This window comes from Pseudoliparis swirei, chromosome 22 (genome assembly GCF_029220125.1).
Source record: "Pseudoliparis swirei isolate HS2019 ecotype Mariana Trench chromosome 22, NWPU_hadal_v1, whole genome shotgun sequence".
Lineage (NCBI taxonomy): Eukaryota > Metazoa > Chordata > Actinopteri > Perciformes > Liparidae > Pseudoliparis > Pseudoliparis swirei.
This window is the reverse complement of record NC_079409.1, coordinates 7,843,488-7,868,204: the sequence shown is the minus strand read 5'-3', so window position 1 is coordinate 7,868,204 and position 24,717 is coordinate 7,843,488. Positions and strand designations below refer to the sequence as shown.

Below are 24,717 nucleotides of genomic sequence, written 5' to 3'. Positions count from 1 at the left end.
GTTTGTAAAATATGCCCCATTGCCCCTATTGGAGGCTGTAAGTTGTATCACAGTCCTTGCATCCATGGACCAACATGTTTTGCAATGCACCGTGGGACATGGGAGTTTATCAGGCACTAAATAAAGGAAATCATTTATGAGCTATTCTGTGTCAGTCATTGTCTCTGCAGACGCCATCTCTGTTGCTCTCCCCCTGGAGATTGGTGTCCATTGATGAAGGCAACGTCGTGGGCATGTTCCGTGTCACTGTGACATTCTGTTCCTAATCAAGCTTTTATACAGACCAAATTATGAGCAGCCAGGCAGGATATTACAGGCGAGTAAAGAGTGTCAGCTACTTGACCATAAAACAACACCGTGCTCAACAGTGGTAGTACAAACATTCATTTTATGTGCATACCCATCGCTGCGTTTGGGAGAAATGTGCACAATTTGCATTCATAGCAAGACATTTAATTAGCTCGGTTCTCCTTTCTTTAATACATCAGTGTAGGAAAAGCCTGCGCTGTCTTTCATATTTTAACTCCCTCTATACCCGCACGCTGAACTTGAATCGGCTGTCACTGCCTGTTAAATGCAACAGCGACTCATCAGCTCCGATCACTTTGCTTCAATTAAGTGCATGTGCTAAAACAAAATTGAAAAAGCTGACCTCAACATTGCTTTTCATTTGATCTTTTGGGTCTGTGCAGGAGGAGCCATACGTCATGCTTAAGAAGTCTGACAAGGCGTTGGTTGGGAACGACCGTTTCGAAGGATACTGCGTCGACTTGCTCTCAGAGCTGGCCAACGTCCTGGGCTTCACGTATGAGATCCGCCTGGTGCCTGATGGGAGATACGGCTCCCAGGACGAGAAGGGCCAGTGGAACGGCATGATCAGGGAACTTATAGAGCATGTAAGTTGTACTTCCGGTTGTCTGCTTCACATTTTTCCTTAAACAGTTTGACATGTTGGGAAATATGCCCTTGCTTTATTGCCAAGTTGCAAGCTCAGTCGATGCCAGGCAACAAGAAGTTACGGCTGTCCGCCAAGAAATAGCCCAGGATATGAAAAATACTCTTTTGTTTTGTTGTGATTAAACAAATTAGATTTTGTGTACATTTCTTTTTTCAGCTTTAGAGATTTTGTAGCGTTTCAGTTTATGCTAAGCTAAGCGATTGCAGGTCTCAGCAAAAGATGTATTGTACGGACATGATAGAGGTGTACATCTTCTTGTCTAACTCTCAGCAAGAAAGCTACTGAGCGTATTTTCCCAAAATGCCAAACTATTCCTTCATGATGTGCTGCATATCTAAAAATATGCAACTTCACTCGCCGTAAAACATGTTTTATGTCATCACGCAAACTTTAAAAAAGCAAGCCACTGAACTAAATTGAAGGTTATGTCCTCTGTGTGGGCAGTGAGATAGTTATGATTGAATACAAGTCAGGAAGAGCCTGCAAAGCTGTCAGTTACATTTATGGCACAATTATGTCAAGGTTGCCTAAAAGTTACAAGTGTGTTGATGTCATTCGGCGAGGCAAACCACTTCCTTCAGCGGGATGAGCCAGAGATCCAGGATGAGCATGTGATCCTTACATATACTCCCAGGATGCAGGAAACACACAAACCCAAAGCCTCAGCGGCCATGATACAGCTTCACACCGAAGTGATGGGGGCAATTCTCTGCTGGCATTTCATAAGTGTCCCTGTCACTGCGCTCTCTTTGTCCTCAGCCCCATCGGGTCAGCGCTGTACTCAGCTGAAAACTTGTAATAGCTTAAGTGGCATTTAGTGCAGGGAATCGGATGGCAGGAGTCAATGGCTTGGTGCTGAAAGGGTTGGGAAAGGTGGGCTTCCACTGCAGCACTTTATTTCTCCATCCAAGCTTTTTGCTAGATCCATGTTCGTAACAATGACCTTGAGGGGAACAAATGGATTACTTAAGGTGGAGAATTCTGGCGAGGTATAGAGACGCATGACGTTAAACATACGCTCTCTGTATTAGTCTGTTCTTGGAGAAAAAACAGTGCTTTTGTTGTTATTACCTTCGCATTGAAAATGCCGGAAGGTTATGTTTTGATCGCCGTTTATTTATTTATTTATTTGTATGCGTGTTATTCGCAAATCTCAAAAAGTATTGAACCGAATCGCATGAAATTTGGTGGGATGATTGTTTATTATCCGGGGACCAGTTGATTAGATTTTGGGATCGATCGGGTCAAAGGTCAAAGGTCATGAACAGGTCAAAATCTTTCGCAGAACTCAAAAAGTATTGAACCGAATCGCATGAAATTTGGTGGGATGATTGTTTATTATCCGGGGACCAGTTGATTCGATTTTGGGATCGATCGGGTCAAAGGTGAAAGGTCATGAACAGGTCAAAATCTTTCGCAGAACTCAAAAGTATTGAACCGAATCGCATGAAATTTGGTGGGATGATTGTTTATTATCCGGGGACCAGTTGACTAGATTTTGGGATCGATCGGGTCAAAGGTCAAGAACAGGTCAAAATGTTCTTGAATCGCATGAAATTTGGTGGGATGATTGATTATTATCCGGGGACCATTTGATTAGATTTTGGGATCAATCGGGTCAAAGGTCACGGTCAAGGTCATGGAAAGGTCAAACTCTTTTTTTACCATAGCACGATACATTTTTGTCCAATTGGCATGCAACTAATGCCAAAATGTTCATAATTCAATGCCCAATCTTGTGATATGCGAAGGTATGCGCTCTACCGAGTGCCCATTCTAGTTGCTTGTGTTGTGACATGTGTTTTGTGAAGATGTGGCATTTGCTGAGGACTGAGACCTCTTTACTGAGCTTACTGTAAAAGCTGGTAAACAGACAAACTCATATCAACAATTTGCTCCATTTGCTTGTAAAGATAATTAATCAATCAGCAGAGAAAATACAGTTAAAGATGAAGCAAGACATCTGAGATAGTACTCATTTATTTGTTTTCTTTTTTAGTCGGTTTATTGCCTCTGTGAATAGCAGCAGAAGTGAAGATTATAATCTACACCGCTATTTATTGCTTTTACTGCTCCTTATCGCATGACCAAGGGCGCATGAAGTCTGCTTTGTGAATTTTTTGTCGGTTTTATTTTGTGGTCTGGTGCTTTTCTTACCCTTGTCGGTATGGATAAGCTGATCCGTGATTCAGCAGACCTGAAACATAAACTTTAGCTCAAGCTCAAGAGATCTGACCCTACAATGATATGAGAGGCCAATATGGCTCCAGATTCCTTGGGAGTAAACCTCAAACTACCACAATTTCTGTATTTCTTCTCAACTCAATAACTTTTACATGTACTGTACAATCCTCTTTCCTTTTAAAAAAATGATACAGAAATATGTGTACATTCATTGTGTACAACATATACAAAGAGATAGAGGAGTGAATAGTAAAAGGCCACTGCTGTCATAGTTTATATCGGTTTGATTTGTATCCAACTATTTTCTTTTAACCTCTTCAAAACCTATTTCCCCCTCATTGTTATACAGACAGATTAGATGTATAACATTTACGGGAGATCAGGGTCCAAGTGTTAGATAATATGTGAGGTAGAAAATGGGAAAGCGGTTGGTTTGAGCTGTTAAAGCACAAGGCTCGTGCATTAATGCTAGCAGCTCACATAGTGTACCATCATAAATCACAGTTCCCTGTCACTGTGCATGCTGGGAGACTCGGACATGCTGGACATATCACATAAACAAACCACAACATCTCTACCGGGAGCATCTAACTATCCACAAGAACAATATATTTTTAAACTGGAAAAGCAGAAGCCAAATCACCATTTCACAGTGATTACATCTTCTAACAGAACAGGTAACAATAAAGTGCAATAAAACCCAGCTCTACAAAAACAACTATTTGAACGGTTCAATTAAAAGTATTAAAATAATATTACTGTTCCATAATAATTTACTTTTTTTCACACATTCATTTCTAAGTATTTATTGACTCATTCATCCACATATTTTATTCAGTTTCTAGCGTTGGGCCTTTTTTTCTATTACCACTGTCACAACAAATACCTCAAATACTTCTATGTCCAAACTAACTAAACACAGCTGCTTCCCGACAACGATTATTCACCACACATCTTCCTCCTAATGCACATCGATAGTTAATGGCTCTGTTTTAGTAGTGTTCAACATGTCGTTAACCTGTATCCAACCTTACATAACTAGTAATCTGTATGTCATTCATTTTTATTGCAAGTCGTTTGGAAAAAAAAGCATAGTTCCATTTCAACATTTCACAAAAACCCTTGACTGACTGCTTGAGTTTATTCATATGAGGTGAAGCCTTTATTCATCTCTGTACTGTAGTTCATCTAGTTATGTCACATAGAAGATGATGTGATAGTAATAGAGCAAAGCATATAATACTATATATTTTTCTCCCCATGTAACTGCTGCGTACAAGAATGCAAGGTTATCATGTGCAACGATTTAGCACATACATCCTTTATGTTGTATTCAGTCTAGTCACAACGCTCACTGCGGTGCCAAAGGGCATTGTTTGGAAGGTGCTACATGATGCAACAGGCCTTGTTAAACTTGATTTAGTCAAAATAGATGATCACTTTAATCAAGCTGTGATGCCAATGTTAATAGCATGCTTAGCACATCATTTGTTTCTGTCATGGCAATTCCCGTTTCCCTCAACAGATACGCTACACGGTTGTAGCCAGTCCACATCATCTTTGAAAGACACTGACCAGTCAACTAGATTTTGGTTTGAATAGAAGGCTGCTCCACATTGTGTGTTTTCTAGGAAAACTCTCACATTTGTGTTTTTATGCTCATCTAAGGATATTTTGTTGTTGTGACTGCACATGAATGGACAAGTGCTATTTTGATTTTGATCGGAGACAACAGGATGACATGGTGGTGGGAGTGGCTGAACCATAGCTGCAAGGGCAACAGTTCAACTGCATCAACAGCAAATATGTCTGACCCGTCTGTCAAAGCCCCCTTCAGTAAATCACAGTTCCAGGCCACCAAGCTCTGAATGCACCGCAAATGCAATTATTCTCCGTTATCTGTGGTGACCATTGCATAGTTCAGCAAAGTGTTTCTGCAAATGCACCACATTCTTTTGAAGCAAAATCTGATCTCAAAGAAGAGAGGGAGCAACACAGGATCCATATATGCAAGTGCTATACAATATTCATATCAGCATTGTGAATGCAAGCTGTAAAATACATCTACAGACTGTATAGGACAGTGTGTAATTGTTTGATAAAGGATTCAAAGCCTTTGTTCTCAGCATTACGTAAGTACCCTGTGTTTGGCACTGCAGCAAATGCACTAATGCACTCTAATGTTTAGCAATTCAGACAAACTAAGAATAAGATGGAGCTCACTGTAATATTGCTCAGCGACTGTATGTTCAGAGTGCAGAAAATATATTGGAGAGGCACGAATCGTGCGAGTTGTAACTTTATCATCAGGTGAAGAGGTCCGGAGGGAGAACACCGCTAAGCCCGCCATCTGCAAAACCCAGATAACACAGAGCCATGTGGCACGCAGCAGGGCACTATCAGGTAAACGTGATTGTGCCCAGTTTGTTTGCCTAAGCAGGAAGCAGAACAAGGACATGCAGCATGTATAGCACCATAGGGATGTTTGGAATCGCATGCTGGTTGATCTTCCGGCTGAGTGGCAGGTTGGTTCAAAGCTGCAGTTGGCAGCAGAGAACAGACGGACCAGTGTGTGATGTACAAATTTGAATAGTTTAAAATGGGACAGCCGATGCACTGCAGGATGCATCGGTTTTCCCATCTTTCCATCTCTTCAGAGGCCACCGTGTATTTAGCTGCCGTGGTTTCCGACCACAGGAGTGCCCAATCCGCAGTGCCAGGCGCAAAGTGGAAATGTTTTCTTTCTGACCTTTGTTTACTGCTATGGAGCAGTTATCACATAAATCTGGGGAACGGGCTGTTTCAGCCACGGGGAGAGTTAAACTCATGTGAAGAACAGCCTTGCGGTGGTTTTAGGGTCTTAAAAAACAAATAAGATGCCATAGAGTACACATCACAAGAAGAGAGCAGGGACTTGGCTTAATCGTTCATCTCTCTGTCTTTTCCTTCTTGTGTGTGTGCTTCTGGAACCAGAAGATGCAGTTCCTTTGGAAGCAGGACTGATGTTTTTGCATAAAGACCCAAAACAAACACGAGGACTCAATTTATTCGGTGAAAATGCTGTACGGTTAGCGGTGAACGAGCCCCGTTCCTCTCTTGACGCTCGGCGTGTGGGAAGAAAAGAAAGCCTCCCCTTGAGTGTTGTGTCGTTTCTTGGAGGAAAGAGCCATCCGAGCGTGAACCAAGCAGCTGGTTTAATTAACCTCCTGTCCAGCTGGATTGCTGAGGACTTGTGGGGCCCCCGCAAATGTAAATGGTAACCTTCTGAATCTGCAGTCATACGCATATAATAGTGTTGGCAAATTATTTGTCACGCTCAGCCATGTCCGTTGCATAATACTCTCTGGTGTCATATGTCATTCTATTGACAATAGATAATGGCTTCATAGATGGAACTGCATCTTAGACATTGGAGCAGTGTAAGAGGTATCATCAAAGAGACTTATTTTACCTCCACATTCACTTTTCACAGTGAATGCCACCCCCATATATTATTGTCTATATCTAAACTTCAAATGAAAGGCAAACCATATATATATATATACAGTATATCCTCTTTTAGCATGTTTAGCTGAGGCTAATGGCCAGTGGCGGCTGGTGAAATTTTTTTTGGGGGGGGCGCAGTTTAAATAGCACTCAACAATGAGAGGTTTAAGGAACATTGGATTGGGGTTTCAGAGAGGTTTACAGAAAAAAAGTTTCACCCTCACATGAAGAGCTTTTCAGACAGAAAAGAGTCAGAAAGAGATCACATGTCTCCTCCAACTAAAACTATAACTATTCTTAAGTCAATCATGTCAATAACTCTTTTTCATTCTTCTTGATGGTGTGTGTGTGTTCTTTCTTCTTCGTTGTGTTTTTTGCTTTTTCGGTCTCCTTCTTCTCAGCAACGGTGTCCTTGCTCAGCGCTAGCAGTTAACTAGATGCAGCATTTAATATAAACGCTCAAGTTGCTGAGATGACTGCTTTCAGAGATTGGAGCTCCCCTTGTCAGGCTCTGTAGAGTTTCAGTCCGTTGTAGTCAGGGGTTTCAGTCAGGACAACAACAGATTACTCATGGAGCATTCAGCTAACCAGCTCCGTTTAGCATATCGGCAGGAGGAGAATCTCGGGTGTCTCCTCGGGTCAGCGTGCGATTTGCTCTTAAATTTTAATTCGGATATGTCCGGGTCCGGACTCTTTTCCCAACTCTAATATATCTCCGTCGATTGAATATCTGTCCGCGGATTGAAAGGTCTTTTATTTTCAATACCAGAGTTTTCACAACACAACAAGCCACTAACTAGCTCTTTCGCGTACCTGCGTGCGTGGAGAGCTCCCTGGCCCTGCAGGGTTACAGGTCTGTGAGAAAAAACAGCCCAATATCAGAACTCAAAATGTACAAATGTGCCACCATATACTGCTTTTAAGTCCAACCAAGCACATCTATATGCCAAATGTATGTTGTAATATACAAAAGTAACAGCATATGTTTTTGTTGCCAGCATTAAGCAGTTTTTTTCCTTTATATTTCACCAGGGTCCTAAAATGGCTGTGTGTAATTAGATACAGTATTATCATAAATAAAATGTGTATGCGTGCTGATCTGATTTTTAAAGATATTCATGTATTTGCATGCAAAAATAGGTCTACCGAACACAAACAATTCAAAAGTGGTCCGATTCAAAGGAAAGTCCATGAGGGAAAAAAAAAACACTCTATGGGCTGAGGGATGGGCTCTCTCTCATCTCTCTCAATAATCCGATCGCGCATGCAATCGCGGTTTGTGCGCTTCAAGGTTCGTTTTCATCCCAATGTGAATCATTTCAATGTCAAACGACTGAAATGTTGTATCGCCGTACAGCACACACCAGACCACCGCCTCGAAAAAAGGGAGGGGCTCTTCTCTGATAAGATATATATATTATATTTTATTTTATTAAGTGGTTGTTGACAGGCTGGCGGGTCTCCACACACATTTTTAAGCGTCAAACACGGTATATTTACTATTTATGGATTTTTTTTTTTTTTTCTTCTTTTTTTTTTTTTTCATTTTTTTTTAAGAGGGGCGGCGCCCTAGCGCCCCCTATGGACGAACCGCCACTGCTAATGGCAATGCCATTTGTTTTGCAGGAATTTGGTCATAAACCAAAGTATTACAAAAAATGTCAATTTTAATCTGATCAGATTGCTACATGACACGTTACAGAAGTTAACTAAAATCATCCGGAGGGGGAGGAGAATGTTTGTACCAAACTTCAAAATAATTAATTTAATAATTCTTGATGCATTTTACTCACAGCAACAAAGGTCAATCTTATGGTGGGACTAGAGGGTCAGGGGCTCACATTATAATTAATATTCTATTCTACAACTATCTGCAAAACCTAATGTCCCTGGTGCGATACAATATTTCAGTCTGGACCAAAGTGGTGGACCAAGAGACAGACATAACTTTGTGAACTCTAGAGCAACACTGCAAGCTTTGCCAGAAAAAAATAGTAATAATATTAAAATGGAAATCAGATGTGCTGTTTTTATGGTCTTTGTTTTTCCTCTACAGAGAGCAGACTTTGCAGTTGCTCCTCTCACCATAACCTACATGCGTGAAAAGGTCATCGACTTCTCCAAGCCCTTTATGAGCATGGGCATCAGCATTCTGTATCGCAAACCCAATGCCACCAACAACGGCTTCTTCTCCTTCCTGAACCCCATGACTCCCGACATGTGGGTCTACATCCTCTTGGCCTACCTGGGTGTTAGCTGTGTCCTTTTCGTCATTGCCAGGTAAGTCCACAAGTTGCATACTGTCCTATCCGTCCTTCATACATTTCTCCTTGAGGTCTCTCAATAGACACGGCCATTTTCTGTGAAATCATCACAGGCTGAGATTTAAGTGAACCAGCCAGATCCTCATACTGTGTGAGACGCCTCGTACTGATCGAGGCAGTTCTGTCTGTATGGGCTGTGGGAGGAGGAACATGAATAAAAAACCTTCAGTGGATTTGCAAAGTCCCATTCAGAGAGCAATTTTTCGTTTCCTGCGTTATGTCTTTCTTTATTGGCAATGCAGCTTTATGATCCACTTTAAAAAGATTGCTAAAAATAAAGAAATACTTGCTGATGAAAAAACTCAATTATAACCTTGTGATCATATTCAGCAGTACTAACAGAAAAGATAGACACACCTGATGGGAGATTGTATCAGTCGAAGCGATTTATAGTTGATCATTATCATTCACATACAAAAATGTCATTCCTGGCAGTAATAACTCATAGAATTATTATGGTTGGAGTTCTGTTGATTGGCTGAAAAGTGTTTTTTTCTTCGTGAATATGATGAATATCCTGTTAGTATCATTGTGAGTATTTCCTCCTGCTCCTTCCACAAAATGGTGCTTGAGGAAGTTCGAGAAAAGCGGGAACTGAAAGGCATTCTGGGGCTTGAGAGCAAACAGCTGCACTCCTCACTCCTCATTCGTTGTTGTGAGACCAAACACATTCTGGAGTGGCTTCACATAAGAACAAAATCATCTTAAATTGTTGCATCGATTTTTTTTGGAGGCTGGCCTAGAAAGCTGGAAAGCTGCTGCATCCCCTAAATCGTGTGAGCATAAAACAGACACTGGTGAACAATAAGAGGGCACAAGTAGGTCAAATTGAATACTGGACTTATGTCAAAGCATTGCCAACCATATTAGGCAGAAAACACTTTGGCTTTCAAAAGCTACACTGTGCCATAATAATTATGTTGCAAGGTACCCTTTCAAAAGGCATATTTTAGTCCATAGCTGGAGATGAATGTCGTGTAAAATAAACTGTATGTCAGCCTATATTTAAAAACTAAAGATGATTTAAGAGGACGTAGAGCAAGAATATATTTTGTCCCTCTCATTCAACCCTTTTACTCGAAACCAGGAGAAGCACATCGGAACAACCATTAGAAGATTTCTGTAACCTCTCTAAGTGTGTAATGATGTAGGTTCCTCCATGTTCTTTTCATCCCTCATAGGTACACAGTGACCTGGTTTCAGCTTCTGTCTAGGCCAGTGTGGGTGTAAAACTATCTATTTCTCTTTTTGATTAGAATTCTAATTGTATCGTCAATTTCCAATAGTGACAACAACAATATCCAAAAGCGAAAGTGTTTGACCGTATGAAAGGTAGAGAGATCAGAAGCAATTGCTCTTGCTTTGTTGGAGAAAATCAAGGATTTACAATGAAAGCAAAACAACATTAAATCACTTGGGTTGCTATAAATCTATCACTAGTTACTTGCAGCCTTTGCCATACATTTCCACAATCCATGCAATTTATTTGTCCTCAAATATTTGACATGCAAGCGTCGTTGGGTATTAACATCTTGCCAATGAACATTCACTACTGTTGGAGAATAGCTGCCTGTGAAATAATTAATATAGAACAATGTTATGTTTAGACAAGCTGTTTTCAGACCACCTCCTCTACTGTATGTGTGAGCCACACTCTTGGCAGACGACGAACAATGTTGTTTCAGCAGACTGTTCTGTTTCGGGTCGTTCAGTCTGAAGCAGGCTTATGGCTGCTCTCACCGACACGACCGCTTTGGAAAATAGCAGAGAACCAGGGATATTGAAAAAGCACGAGGACCGTTACTGCGTAGTCATTGCAATCAAATAATGAAAAGGGACATTGCTCGGTTTTTCCAGTTCATGTGTAGGTTTTGAAAGCCCTCGTATTTTCCATTCCTCTTCACTTTCACATTTTATTTGACCAATGCTTTCCATTTCACATTAAAGTCAAACAAAATGAGACTGAGATTGAGAAGTAATTGGATTGGTGGGTAGAAGCATTTGTACAACAGCTGCTCAACGCTTCTCTGATGTCTCCACATGTTAATAAGGGGACGTGAATGTTAAGAGAAACACTTTGAGAGCAAAACACTGGGGAGTGTATTTTATGTTAATGCTATTTTAATAATTAAAATTACAACTTATGTATGCCAACATTGAGTAAAAAACCCCTCTTATTGGCCATCAGTTCAGATGTCTGATTAATTAACTACAATAAGAAATAATTTCTGAAAAAAACCTCCATTTTAGAGGCTTTAAAAGATTAACCATTAGTCCTGTTCAGTGTCCGATTAAAATAGACTGCTGACACGTTAGAAAATATTTCTGCAGCATGTAATTAGATTGAAGTGTATCCATCTCTTGAACAATATACATTTCAGTCACTTAAATATTTCTAGAGAATTCTAACTATGCAACATTGTGGGTTCCAATGTTGTGGACCATTGTAATTACTTATCTAGCGTTTGAAGAAATGGCTTTTTATTTTTCTATCGTTAGCACTTTCTTCCATATCTCATCAAAGTAACAGATATGCCCCATATTCAGTCGATTATATCTGGAGTCTAAGGGATCCAATTGTATCCAGAAGAGCACCCAGAGTAAAGAGGCAGAAATAGATATTTCACATTATATGAATACTTTGGAAAAAAGAGAGGAAAGTAGTGACATTTAGAATGTTTTATCTCAGAATCTGCCTCTGAAAATGCCTTGTGCAATGAAAGGTTTGCAGCAGGTGTCAAACTAAATGGCAGAGATATGGAAAGATGCATGCTTTATGGTTTCAGTGGAGTCTTAATACCTCACATTCTCAAACATGACTGAAAAAAGTTATTTCTGAGCACCTTTAGCACAAGGCATATAACATATACTGAATAATAAAATAGTTTGGAGCTATCCCGATGGATCAAACAACTATTTCATTTGAAAGCTGTTGCTCACTGCGGTAAACCCAACTCTACACTTCCCCTCACTTTTACAGAGCTTTTTAATGTCACCACATTGTTTTGGTTTACATGGCTTGCAGCTTAAGTCTTACTGCTCTCATGAGTTTTGTTAAGAGCAGCAGTGGGCGGTTTTCCTCAGTGAAAACAGACTGTATGCTGATTGCCCAGCCCCAAACGGCCGAGAAACTAAATTAGTGACCAACTAATGAACATAGATTGGAGGATGTAGCAGCTAAAGAGACGTATTTGTTTAGGAGTAGGTGGAGACCAAAACGGAGTGAATATCGGATTGTATCAGGCTGCCACAAGCACACATCCAAATAAGTGCTACTACTACTTCATGCTTGCTGGATACATTAATATCTATATTACGAACATGTTTTGCCACAACAACTCCATAAAGTCAGTCAAGGTTGTGTTTACTGCTTGTTCTGCTGCCACTATTGGCCCAAATAATCAGTTAAAGCGTGTCCCGCTTTGTAGAGCTGCTGCTCTTCTGCAGTCATCAATACTGTAGTTCCATTACTTCAAACCAAAGGTGGAACTCTAAAATAGAGTCGCTCCCAAGCTGATATGATTCAGTTTGAGATTCTACGTGAGGAAGGAACGGTGTTCAAGAGGGATCCGAAACATATTGTTGTGTGTTCTCATAAAGATGAAGATTAAACAGCTGTCCAACTTCCTTTCTCGTTCCCAGGTTCAGCCCATACGAATGGTATGACGCCCATCCCTGTAACCCTGGATCTGATGTGGTGGAGAATAACTTCACCCTCCTGAACAGCTTCTGGTTTGGAGTCGGCTCCTTAATGCAACAAGGTTTGGCGGCGCACACATCCTCTTCCTTGTCAGAAGCAATACTGTCAAACCACCCTCTTTCCCCATGCACTGCTAGCGCTCTATTTCTCCCTTTTTAACTGACAAGCTCCATGATTTCCATTCCCTGACTGTTTCATGAGACATTTTACCTGTCAAGAACAACAGCAGAGCTCAGACTTACATGACAAAGGAAGGCTGTTGTCACCTACCTGCTGTTTAAAAAGGTTAGAGTAGGTGCCAGGCACTTGTCAGAGATTGTCAGGAAAGGATGGAAAACATTGCTGCATTAACTTCCCCACAACGCTGTGGCGTGCCCTGCTCAGGAGCTTTCCGATTTCTGGGACGGAAAAGGGTGAGTTGAGGAACATGTCTGACAAATACCAGCTGTCAGCCACGCTAGAGCTGGCTGGCGTGATGTTTTCAGAGCTGTGTGACAGAAAATTCCTCAGTCTCCCACCTAGCTGTCCGACAAGTAGCCTTCCAATTAAATTCCATTATGATCTTTAATGTGCTCACGGATCGCTGGAAGCAGAATCGTCAGATTCGATCACGGATTACGGGGTCTTTTTGAAGCCATTTCACCGCTCAACAAGCAAGTCTGTATGTGTGTGCGTGTGTATGGGGAGTGAATGTCATAGTCTACCATTTGTAGAATTAGATTCCTGAGGTGGCTGCATAGGATCGTTTCCAAATCATGTGAGTCTCACACTTCCAGTAACTCCAGAGCGTTGTCAAGTCCAAAAGATCAACATCAAAATGATGTAATTACTTCCAAAATTTACATCATATTTCTATCTAAAGAACTAGTTGGCATCGAATCCATAATATATTTCACCTATTCATATTAGGCGTTCAAGAACATTAAACATTTTGAATGCAATCAAAAACTACCACTTGGGCTCGGCGCTATAAAGAGCACCTGGAGTGTATAATGCTGAAACCAGTCAGAACAAAATAAGCAATTTATTCACTGAGCACGAGAACCCGGATCACTAAACCTCCCACTATTTAATTACACCTTTTGACTGAAAAAAACAAAGGGATAGAGCAAGTTTTCATTCGCCAGATGTTCCTTCAAGGGATAGGTAAGTAAATGAACGCCCAGGAGTAAAATAATGAAGTCAACTGTGGAGGAAAAAGAAGGCCCAGGTAATAAAATGCTTAACCCCAATGTAACAAGACAAATCAAAGGGGCTTAGCGAGACTTGACAGTGGATCTTTGCCCATAAGGAGAGCAAACACATTCAGCAATTCATTAAGCACAGACGCTCGGCAGCACTCTTGTGAAACTGCAGAGCGGCTTTGCCAATTTGCCGGTGCAGGCGGAGGGATGCGAGTGAAGCTCCCGCATGCCGGGAGGGAGAGGAGAGAGAGAATCAAAACAGAACAAGCTAGTTATGGCCTTTATTATTGAACTAAACTGGGAAGAATTCCCTATTGTATATGATTTCTCATGTTTCACAATGTTGTCTGTCAATGTCGTCAACTGAAACTGTTGCTGAGATTCAGTTTTTATTCATTGTCCACTGAAAAAAAAATACTCACACATCGAAGTTAATATTCATGTGAGCTTTCTAGCAGGTGTATCTGCATTATGAATGAATACATACGATACCGGTAGGTTTTTTGTATGTTCCATTACATCCCGTACATGATTTTTAAATCGAGTGTTGTCAAAATGATCTCGGCAATGATTTGAAAACCGATGTAAATTATCCAAGTGGAAATTGACGGACTGATTCTGGCTTCTGTGCTGCAGCACCTTGTAACACACGCTGCACGGCGGCCTCTGCAGCGAGATGTACTTTGTCGGAGTCACGTTAACAGACATCCGCTACTCGTCTGCCAGACACGGTGACAGCAGTGGAGACGGAAGCCATTTCCTTGACATGTTTAAAATGCAAATGGGCGCGTATGAGGAGATGCACAACCACTAAAAAGAAATCCTCCCAGCTCGTCTGTGGGAGGGAGGTGTCATCCACAAGACAAAGAATGCAAAATATGAGGAGGTGCAAAAACAAACACTTTGTGTTCTTCGAATGCCTTCCTTGGGGTCTCGGTAGGCTGTTGCTCACAACAAACATATGTCTGATCGTTTCCTGTAAATTGGTTTCTCCGCGTGAAATAATTTTAGAAAGTACGATTCCTTTATGAGTTGGCTTATTCCCAATTCGCTCATTCTCGCTCACATTATTCTTTGATTTTCTAAAATATATGTGTGCTTGGTTAATATTACCAAGATGCATTGCTAAAGCCGAAAGTATTGTACTCTTTATTTGATTTGTTATGCACAAACTAATATGCACTGACATCTGTCAGTGTTTAAGAAACTGCAGTTGTGACTTTGCCCCATCTTGAGATTCAGAACAAGATTTATTTGCAATGGAATAAATATTTTCATTCACAAATGTTATTTATAAGCAATTAACAAGTAAAAGCCTCGAGCTTTGAAAAGGAGTTATTGTGCAGTGACTCCACAGAGTGAATGCTAAGTGCAGGTACTCGTTCTCATGGGAAAGCCTTGGTTTCTAATGTTAAAGGGAGGGATCACTAGTGGGCAGGAACACCTAATCCCTAAGAGTACTTGGGCCAGAACACCACAACATGTACTTATTTTAACAGGCATAATTGCAAAATGGTCACCGAGACATCATGTTTAGCATGATGCACTGCTGAATCCAGCTTTTTTTCCCTCGATGGAACATTTTAAAAGCATCATTGAAGACTAAACGTCCAGCTCATTTTCATAAGGCTGGATGAATCAACAAATCTAAAAGGAGTTAAAAATGCAACACCACCATTTTCTTCCGACCTCAACTAAATGAATTTAAAATGTCAACATTCTAGTCTATTAATATAACCAACAAGTAAGCTCTCGAAAGCCTTTTGATGCTGGTGAATAGGCCTTGAGTTCAGATATGTTTTGATTTTGTAAGAGCACTTTGAAACCATCTCCTGTGGATTTAAGACGTTGTAGGCTATCTCGTGGAAAACGAGATAAATAACAGGACATGTTAGAACCCCTGGTATTTTAATTCTCACTTGTATTTTTGCTCCTGAGTAAACTGACGAGTGGGCGATAACAAAGGCACAAAGGTTGTTTGTTATTCTTTGACGTTTAACTTTGTGGTGAGCTAATGTTTGCTACAGGCTGGACTAGCGTATAGCTAACGTTTACTACCTGAAGCTTGTCCTCTATGTTCTAAAACATTGTAGGCCTATGTTATCTTATGCTTTTATTCATTTAACTTTGAGAGTTAGATGAGAAGATCGACCTCCCCCCATAACTATCAGTTAATGTTAAGTGCGGAGCCATGTTGTGTATACTCACACTCAGGCGGCCGTGGTACAGCTCGTTTTCAGACTGTCGAGGTGAAGGATTGTCTTGCTGAACAGAACTTTTAAGTATCATGAACTTGTGTTTGCAGCAGAGTTTATTTTCTGCAATAATCCAAAATCCAATAAAAAAAATCCCATGGCCTTTTTGTCTTGGGAACCAGTGCAACGCTAACGTCGGCCGGCAAAACGACATCATAATAAACCTAGTAAAGTGTTGCCGTTTATAAATGTAAAGCTCTTTTTGCAGGCCAATGTTCATCTAACATTTTATTGCACTTTTTCCTGCATCTTCATCAGTCTCTTAGTTCCACTAATACGGCATAATAAGGATTTCTTTATTTCAAGTAAATTCCTGAGCCTGGTCTCAAAATTGAAGATGTCTATTTTGCCACAATACAACGTTATGTGACCCTAAGTGTTGTGTTAGTATGTATAATCTTAGGCAACTATTTAAAATATCTTTCTGAACGAGCAGTGAAACAGTCAGTGAGATTGATGTGATATTTTGGTTCCTGAAATAGAATAAGTATCATCTTTATAACTGGCTTACGAGATACGAGTACTTCCTCGAGGAAACCTCTGGCACGTTGATGCCGTTTCATTTCCCCTGCAACATATGATTGATCTGCTTTTTGTATTTATTAGTTCTCTGATCCAGGGCCATTTACTGTCCCCTGCTGACAACAGCATTTTATCGTGTGGAATTCAATTGAGTTCCCCGTTGATTCACTTCATTTTTAAGAGAATGCGACTGGACCGCCATGCTGGGAAGTCATAGTGAATTAAGGGATTTGACTGACTTCCCTTGTTTGTAACCATGTAGTCTTTAACGAAAGACAAAAGGACAAATCCAATCAAATTTGGGGGAAGAGGTTAAAGAGCCGACCACTCTGCCGCCCCATCGTGTGCTTGTTACTCATTGGAATTGCTCTCATACATCTTCTCAGTAAAGTAACAGTGCGCAAAGCAGAAGGGTATTTTAAAGGTTGTCAGAAATGAGATATAAAGTAACTTTAACACCAGATAGTGAGCCATTATAATCATAGTATTACTTAGCAGAGGACCACTCAAAGTCAAGGTTGATGCTGAAGTGTACTCGTCAGTCTGGCTGCGTAGTACATTGGGATTTTTTCTTTTTCAGATTTTTATACAGACTGTAATTATTTGACTGCAAAATATATTAGTGTGTGCATATGGTGAACATGATGAGCTATGAATGACATCATGAAATGAAAACCGTAGTGTGAATTACATATGACATGTCAACTGGTTCATAAAACACTGATTTCAGATAAAAGATTCAGTCCAAGACGAGGATCAATTGTACATTTTATTAATCAGTTAATTTTTCATTATTTACCATCGATTATGCAGCAAATACTTGTTTCAAAATAAACCACATTAGAAATGATGAAATAATGTGTAGGGATCGATTTAATGCGAAAGGTTTTTGATAGACATTATATTTTCAATAAATACACTTTGGTGGTTACTGATGTAAGTTAACAAAAAACAATAATTGTCATCTGCAAATGTGATCGAGTACAGAGTAAGTTAGTAAATTATTGCTCAGAAAGGTGATTGAAACTAATGTAGAAGCCTGAGGAACAAACAATTTAATGTTCTGATCTGCCTATTCCGAATTGTGAGCTTATATTTTGGCTAAACTAACAAACTGGCTTTATTTCCAGTGGCACTGCCAACAAAAATGTGCAGGCTAATTAACAAACATGGAGACCATCATGTTTCTGCATTTATTTAATTTGGGTACAGAGTTGGCAGATACAATGTTATCCGGATAATCGCTTAATAGTCTCTCACTTTGTGTTGCATACAGGCTCAGAACTGATGCCCAAGGCTCTGTCGACAAGGATCATCGGTGGGATCTGGTGGTTCTTCACACTCATCATCATATCATCCTATACCGCGAATTTAGCAGCTTTTCTGACAGTGGAGAGAATGGAATCCCCTGTGGACTCAGCCGATGACATCGCCAAGCAGACCAAGATCGAGTACGGTGTGGTCAAAGACGGCGCAACCATGACTTTCTTCAAGGTATAGTACGCACAATAAAGAGTGTGTGATTGTTTTTATTTTAAAAAACAAAAGTTTGTTACACTACAGAAGTTAGTTTAGAAGAAATATTAGATAAAATATGTCAACAGCAATATAGTCACCATGATTGGTTCTTGTGTTAAAACAGTCATGGTGTTGCTGAAGCATATACAGGACTGTCTCAGAAAATTAGAATATTGTGATAAAGTTCTTTATTTTCTGTAATGCAATTTAAAAAACAAAAATGTCATGCATTCTGGATTCATTACAAATCAACTGAAATATTGCAAGCCTTTTATTCTTTTAATATTGCTGATTATGGCTTACAGCTTAAGAAAACTCTAAAATCCTATCTCATAAAATTTGAATATTTCCTCAGACCAAGTAAAAAAAAGATTTATAACAGCAAAACAAAATCAAACATTTGAAAATGTGTTTCCAGGTGTTTCGAGTTAATTAGACGATTCAAGTGATTTGTTTAATACCCTACTAGTATACTTTTTCATGATATTCTAATATTTAGAGATAGGATATTTGAGTTTTCTTAAGCTGTAAGCCATAATCAGCAATATTAAAAGAATAAAAGGCTTGCAATATTTCAGTTGATTTGTAATGAATCCAGAATGCATGACATTTTTGTTTTTTTAATTGCATTACAGAAAATAAAGAACTTTATCACAATATTCTAATTTTCTGAGACAGTCCTGTATATATATATATAGACATATGTATATATGTCTATATATACATATATTTACATAATTATACGTACATATATGTATATATACATATATATACAGACACAGATCTTAATTCCCAGAGCAAAGGAAAATTATTCAGCTTCTCAACTTGTTTACACTGTTTGATGTGTTCCTCCATAATGATCTTTTTATTCCAAAGTTTTAGCTTGCCTGCAGGGTCTTTGAATTTATTTTATTTTATTATTTGGAGCTTTGCTTTAGATTCTTCTGCTTCTGTGGTGCTGAATAACACATGGTCCAGAGTAACAGCTTCTCTGTGTAAGAAAATGAAAAAATTGCACATTTCAATCGAAGACATTTTCAATCGAAGTTTATGAAATTCAAGAGCAGAAAAGCTAAAAGTTATTTCAGGGCATGTATCTTATAGTTTTAATGCCCCCCAAATATGTATAGTGGAGCTCATGAACACGGCATGCCTCATTGTTGAATCTGTAGAATGCTGTGTTCTAAATCCCCCAGCTTTGATAATGTTATTGCGTTCAGGGTTATTGCTGATAGCTTATAGATTTAAATACAACCAGTGTCTTGGAATTGCAGCCCAACTAATCACAACACTGTAAGATAACTTTTTGCATTGCATCCCACGAATACGAAATGTCATGTATTGACAATTAGTGCACCTGGATCCCATCTCAACTCCTTGACTCTTTAAAAAGAAATCAACCTTCAGTTTCTCTGAATATACATGTGAAAGAATTAAAGATAATTTAGTGTTCTTCTTCATCGGTATGATTGTAGCGTCGTAAATGTGAGAAACAGGTGTTTAATTAGCTCATCATGGCTCAAGTGCCCTCTGCTCCGCCATGCACTTCCAGAAAGGCCTAATGAAGTCAATTCAATGAGGCAGAAAAACAAGATAAATACTGAGGAGAGCGTGAAGTAGATGAAGGCTTTGCAGATGGATGGAACTGGATGGATTTGGTCCTTAAGTCGTGTTTCGGTGACGTATTTTTAACCCTCGGTTTTTTGCTCTCAATTCTGCTTAATTCTTGCAATTCAAAAAGACACTTTGCTGTAGTTATTCATCTCCGAATATCCATCCTAGTCTTTACAGACTAAGATATGAAACAGTTTTTTACTGAAAAACTACTTTTTTTTTCTTTTTCGAGAAATCTTTTTTATTGCTTTAATAGCATTGTATGTATTTCTTTCTCGTTAATGTTTTGTACTATCTGGACCTTGAGTCTGAAATAAGTTTGATTCATATTCTAAACACTAAACCCATTTATGCATTTACCGTGATTGCCATATTACAATCTGGGTTTCAAGAATCCAGACTAACTATTTTCATCACTATCCCAAAAATGTATTTAGTCATTGTAATTTCAGTTTATTTGTATAGCACATTTTCACAAATTACAAATTATTCTAAGAGTGCTTTACAATCTGTACACATAGACATCCCTGTCCCAAAACCTCACATTGGATCAGGAAAAACTCCCAAATAACCCTTCACGGGGAAAAAAGGGAAGAACCCCTTCTTCAAAAATTCTAAATGTTATGCTTTTGATCTATTATTTTCATTTAAAGTGGTTATTTGCATCAAAACAGACATTATTAATTAAATATTTGCTTTGTTAAAAAAAGTCTTAAAGAGTAGGATTTCTGAATTTCACATTGCTGTAATGTGCCATATGGTCGATCTTCCTTTACGACCTCATCTACTCATCTCTGGTGACGAGAATGCCAACATTTGCGATACACCCTAATTGGTGCTTTTAGTTTTCATTATCAGACCATCATACCTTCTTAGTTTTAAACAAGCAGGACTGTGCTTCTACCATCGCTACGCATAACGGAGAGCTTCTTATAACAGCATCTTTCACAATTTGAAATGGCTTATAGTCTTAAGCAGTAATTATCTTGGATTAGACATGGCATGAATGTGACCTCATACAAATTGCGTGAAATACCACATAGCCTGATGCAAGACTAATGGAGAGGCATTCTGTTATTACAGCTTCAGTGGCCCTTATGAGAATACATGTGCACAAACCTTCCATTCGCTGTCATTTAATCCCCAGATGATGGAGATCAGCAGGATGTAATCATGTAAATCTATTGTATCACTGGTTGAAATTTGTATTCTTGAAAACTGCAAGTACAAATACTATATGTGCCACCTTTTCTATTCAAACATAACAAGTTATTCCGCCATTCATCAGGGCTACAGAGGTGCCGGTGAGATTTCATGGTTGGCAGTATTCTCAGCTGTAACACTTTTGGTAATTCTGTTCAAGCTCAAACCTTTTTGTAAGTGGGAAGAGCATTGTACATTTTTCCTCACTTGCAGCTAGGGAGATTGCGCAAATGAGGTTCAAATGCACATGTTTTCTTTAGCTGGCTCTTTCTCTCCCTTACAGAAATCTAAGGTTTCTACTTTCGAGAAGATGTGGGCCTTTATGAGCAGCAAGCCGAGCACATCGCTGGTGAAGTCTATTGAGGATGGGATTCAGAGGGTGCTGAAGTCAGACTATGCCCTCATTATGGAGTCCACAACTATCGATTACATTACCAAGAGGAACTGTAACCTGACACAGGTGGGAGGGATCATCGACAGCAAAGGCTATGGCATCGGCACTCCCGTTGGTAAGACCTGTGAATACATTTGAGACTACCTACTAACTAATTTAAAAAAAATCCAACCTCTTCACTCTCTTATACAGTATGTTGCCTATAAAAGGATGAGCGGTTGCTTTGACAACGCAGGAGCACAAGATGTTTTTTAGTTTTTTTGAGCCACCAGTTAGACAGTATGCCACAACGTGTTTATGAACTTATTAGCACCGAATCCAGCTGGCATATCTTCCAAAGTAAAACAGACCTTATGTTGCTTCCAGGCTCTCCATACAGGGACAAAATCACCATCGCAATCCTCAGCATCTTGGAGGATGGGCGCCTACACATGCTGAAGGAGAAGTGGTGGAGTGGGAGCAGCTGCTTGGATGAAGAGCGTCACGAGACAGGGCCCTTGGGTATCCAGAACCTGGGTGGTATATTCATTGTGCTGGCATCTGGTCTCGTGCTGTCTGTTTTTGTGGCGATCGCAGAATTCGTCTACAAGCTAAGGAAGACTGCGGAGCGTGAGCAGGTATATGTATCCATAAATCACGTGCCTTATGTGTTTGTTTTTTCTTCCACTCCATTATCCATACCGCTTATCCTCATTAGGGTCGCGGGGTGCTGTAGCCGATCCCAGGGTTCACCCAGGTCGCCAGTCCATACATAGAGACAGACAACCGTTCACACTCACGGGAAATTTAGAAATCAATTAACCTGACTGCATGTCTTTGGACTGTGGGAGAAAGCCGGAGAGAACCGACGCTGCCACGGGGAGAACATGCAAACTCCACTCAGAAGGACCGCCCCGACTGGGAATTGAACCCACGGCCCTCTTGGCGACTGTGAGGCGACAGTGCTAGCCACTACACCACCGTGCAGCCCATGCCTAATGTGTTATTTTCTTCATTTAATCTTTACTCTGTGGTTTGGAAAATTAATCCAACATGAATTCAATTTCACTCGCCCTCGATTTTTAGCAAAGAACTTTCTAACCAAGTCTCCCTTGTAATGATACTTTCACAACGCCTCTAAACCAACGGCGTGGTCTGGCTTTGAGTTCAAACACGCTATAAAAGGAGTTGCATGCCTTTGGCTAATCCCGAGGAGTACTTGAGCCATAACACCACAACATTTACTTATTTTAACAAGCGTAATTGCAAATTGGAGCATAGAGAATGAATCCATTATTAGTCATCGGAGTTGTCAGGATAGCATGAAACCCCTTTACTGTCACTAATTTCAGCGCGTAGCTGCATGCGCGCTCATGCGCCACACTCGTTCATTCCGACACAGCAGCAACTAGAACGGGCACTCGGTAGAGTGCATACCTTCGCATATCAAAAGATTGGGCATTGAATTATGAACATCTTGGCATTAGTTGCATGCCAATTGGATAAAAATTGACCGTACTATGGTAAAAAGAAGATGTTGACCTATCCATGACCTTGACCTTGACCTTTTACCCGATTGATCCCAAAATCTAATCAAATGGTCCCCGGATAATAACCAATCATCCCACCAAATTTCATGCAATCCAAGAAGATGTTGACCTTTTCATGACCTTGACCTTTGACCCGATCGATCCCAAAATCTAATCAAATGGTCCCCGGATAATAACCAATCATCCCACCAAATTTCATGCGATTCGGTTTAATACTTTTTTACTTATGCGAGTAACACGCATACAAATAAATAAATAAATACACGCCGATCAAAACATAACCTTCCGCATTTTCAATGCGAAGGTAATAATGAACCGTGTGCAGCTTGGTGGCGGCGGTGCATCGTGGCATTGCCGACGGCTACGGAAGCTCGCACGCACACAATCACACACGATCACTGACACAACATGAATGTTACATTGTGATGCACGTTGTGCTCTTTAGACTGTCGACACTCTGCTGTCGGAACAATTTTAAGCTAAAGCATGTACTCCCCCCGTCCCTTTCCCCCCGTCCCTTTCTCCTTCTTGCTCCCCTCCACGCATCCTCCCTTTTCGCCCAGAGGTCTATGTGCAGTGCCATGGTGGACGAGATCAGACTGTCGTTCACCTGCGAGAGGCGGGTGAAACACAAGCCTCGGCCTCCAGCCGCGGCGAAGACGGATGCAGTGATCAACATGCACGCCTACAACGACCGGCGACTCCCGGGAAAGGACATGAGCTGCAGCACTGGGATAACTCCCGTGTTCCCGTGACAATGTGTTCCCCCCAGGGCAAGAACATCCTCAGCAACTTGTCAGGGGCGATCCCGGAGACTAGAGACAATGGCATAGACGGGATCACTAGATTCACTATGAACCACAGTGACATGGGGACACTAACAAAACATGGGCAACTCAGAATGGCAGCATCAGCCACACAGGTATGACAACATTTACCACTGTATTCGCAACTAATATTTGGGGGAGGTTCTGCAAAAACAGTGCACCCAACAAAATCTGTTTCAAGTCTGATGTTTACGTGCGCGACACAAAAACACAAGAAAATACCCGTTGTTTAAGGAATCCTCTGTCAGTGAAAAGACAGTTAGTTTTATTGGGAAATATGGACTTTGTTGAGAATGGCAATAAATGGCAGATATACACGGAGAACGAAAAACAGTTGTTTTCATTAGAGATTAGTTTTGCCATACATTAAAATGATGATATCAAGTTCTCCCCCTTCGTTCTGTTAATTTACACAAACTCCCAAATGGTGTCTCATGGCAGAAAATAAGGTTACCTCAAACAAGTTGTTGAGGCTCCAGTATTTATCTGTGAGTCCTAAGTTGCAGGTTATGGGACAGGATCTTTGGAAAGCATGGTTCACAGGTATATGATAACCTGAAAGAATACTCACTCAGTATGTGCAGTTCTATTGATGCTGGAAACCCATAGAGAGACGGAACTGTTCAGCAGTAAATAAATGTTTGTTCAATTTGTCATGTGAAATTAACTATATCGTAACACACAAGCAATTAATCATTGATGCAGAGATTGATTTGAGCAGAAGAACATTTTATGTCAAAAGGATTTCAACAGAACAATACTTACAATACAGTACAATTTGGGCCGATTCCTGCCCACTCTGCTTTCTAGAAAGCACTAATCTTGCGTTCAATGCAAAGTAAATTAGAGTGATTTGAAAGGGTCTATTAAGGGGTCTTACTAGAACAGTTTGTCCAACCATGCAGGGTAATAAATATTCAAAGCAAATTGTAATTGGCACCGTCATGGCACTATAATGTATTAGCTGGTTTTACAAACCACGTCACCTTAAATTATTGTTCAACAAGATAATGTAAAAC

The 24,717-nt window shown here is 40.2% G+C and overlaps 1 protein-coding gene across 1 annotated transcript in view; it reads left to right on the top strand.

Annotated features, from left to right (window-relative positions):
• grik3 (glutamate ionotropic receptor kainate type subunit 3) overlaps positions 1–23,725 on the top strand; it is an 88,191-nt gene extending 64,466 nt beyond the window's left edge. The window contains exons 10-16 of the mRNA XM_056444443.1: positions 693–896; positions 8,685–8,908; positions 12,595–12,713; positions 17,890–18,107; positions 21,232–21,457; positions 21,709–21,959; positions 23,435–23,725. Coding sequence (XP_056300418.1) covers positions 693–896; positions 8,685–8,908; positions 12,595–12,713; positions 17,890–18,107; positions 21,232–21,457; positions 21,709–21,959; positions 23,435–23,626 — 1,434 coding nt within the window. The 3' untranslated portion in view covers positions 23,627–23,725. The remainder of the gene's footprint in view (positions 1–692; positions 897–8,684; positions 8,909–12,594; positions 12,714–17,889; positions 18,108–21,231; positions 21,458–21,708; positions 21,960–23,434) is intronic.
• The last annotated feature ends 992 nt before the right edge of the window (positions 23,726–24,717 follow it).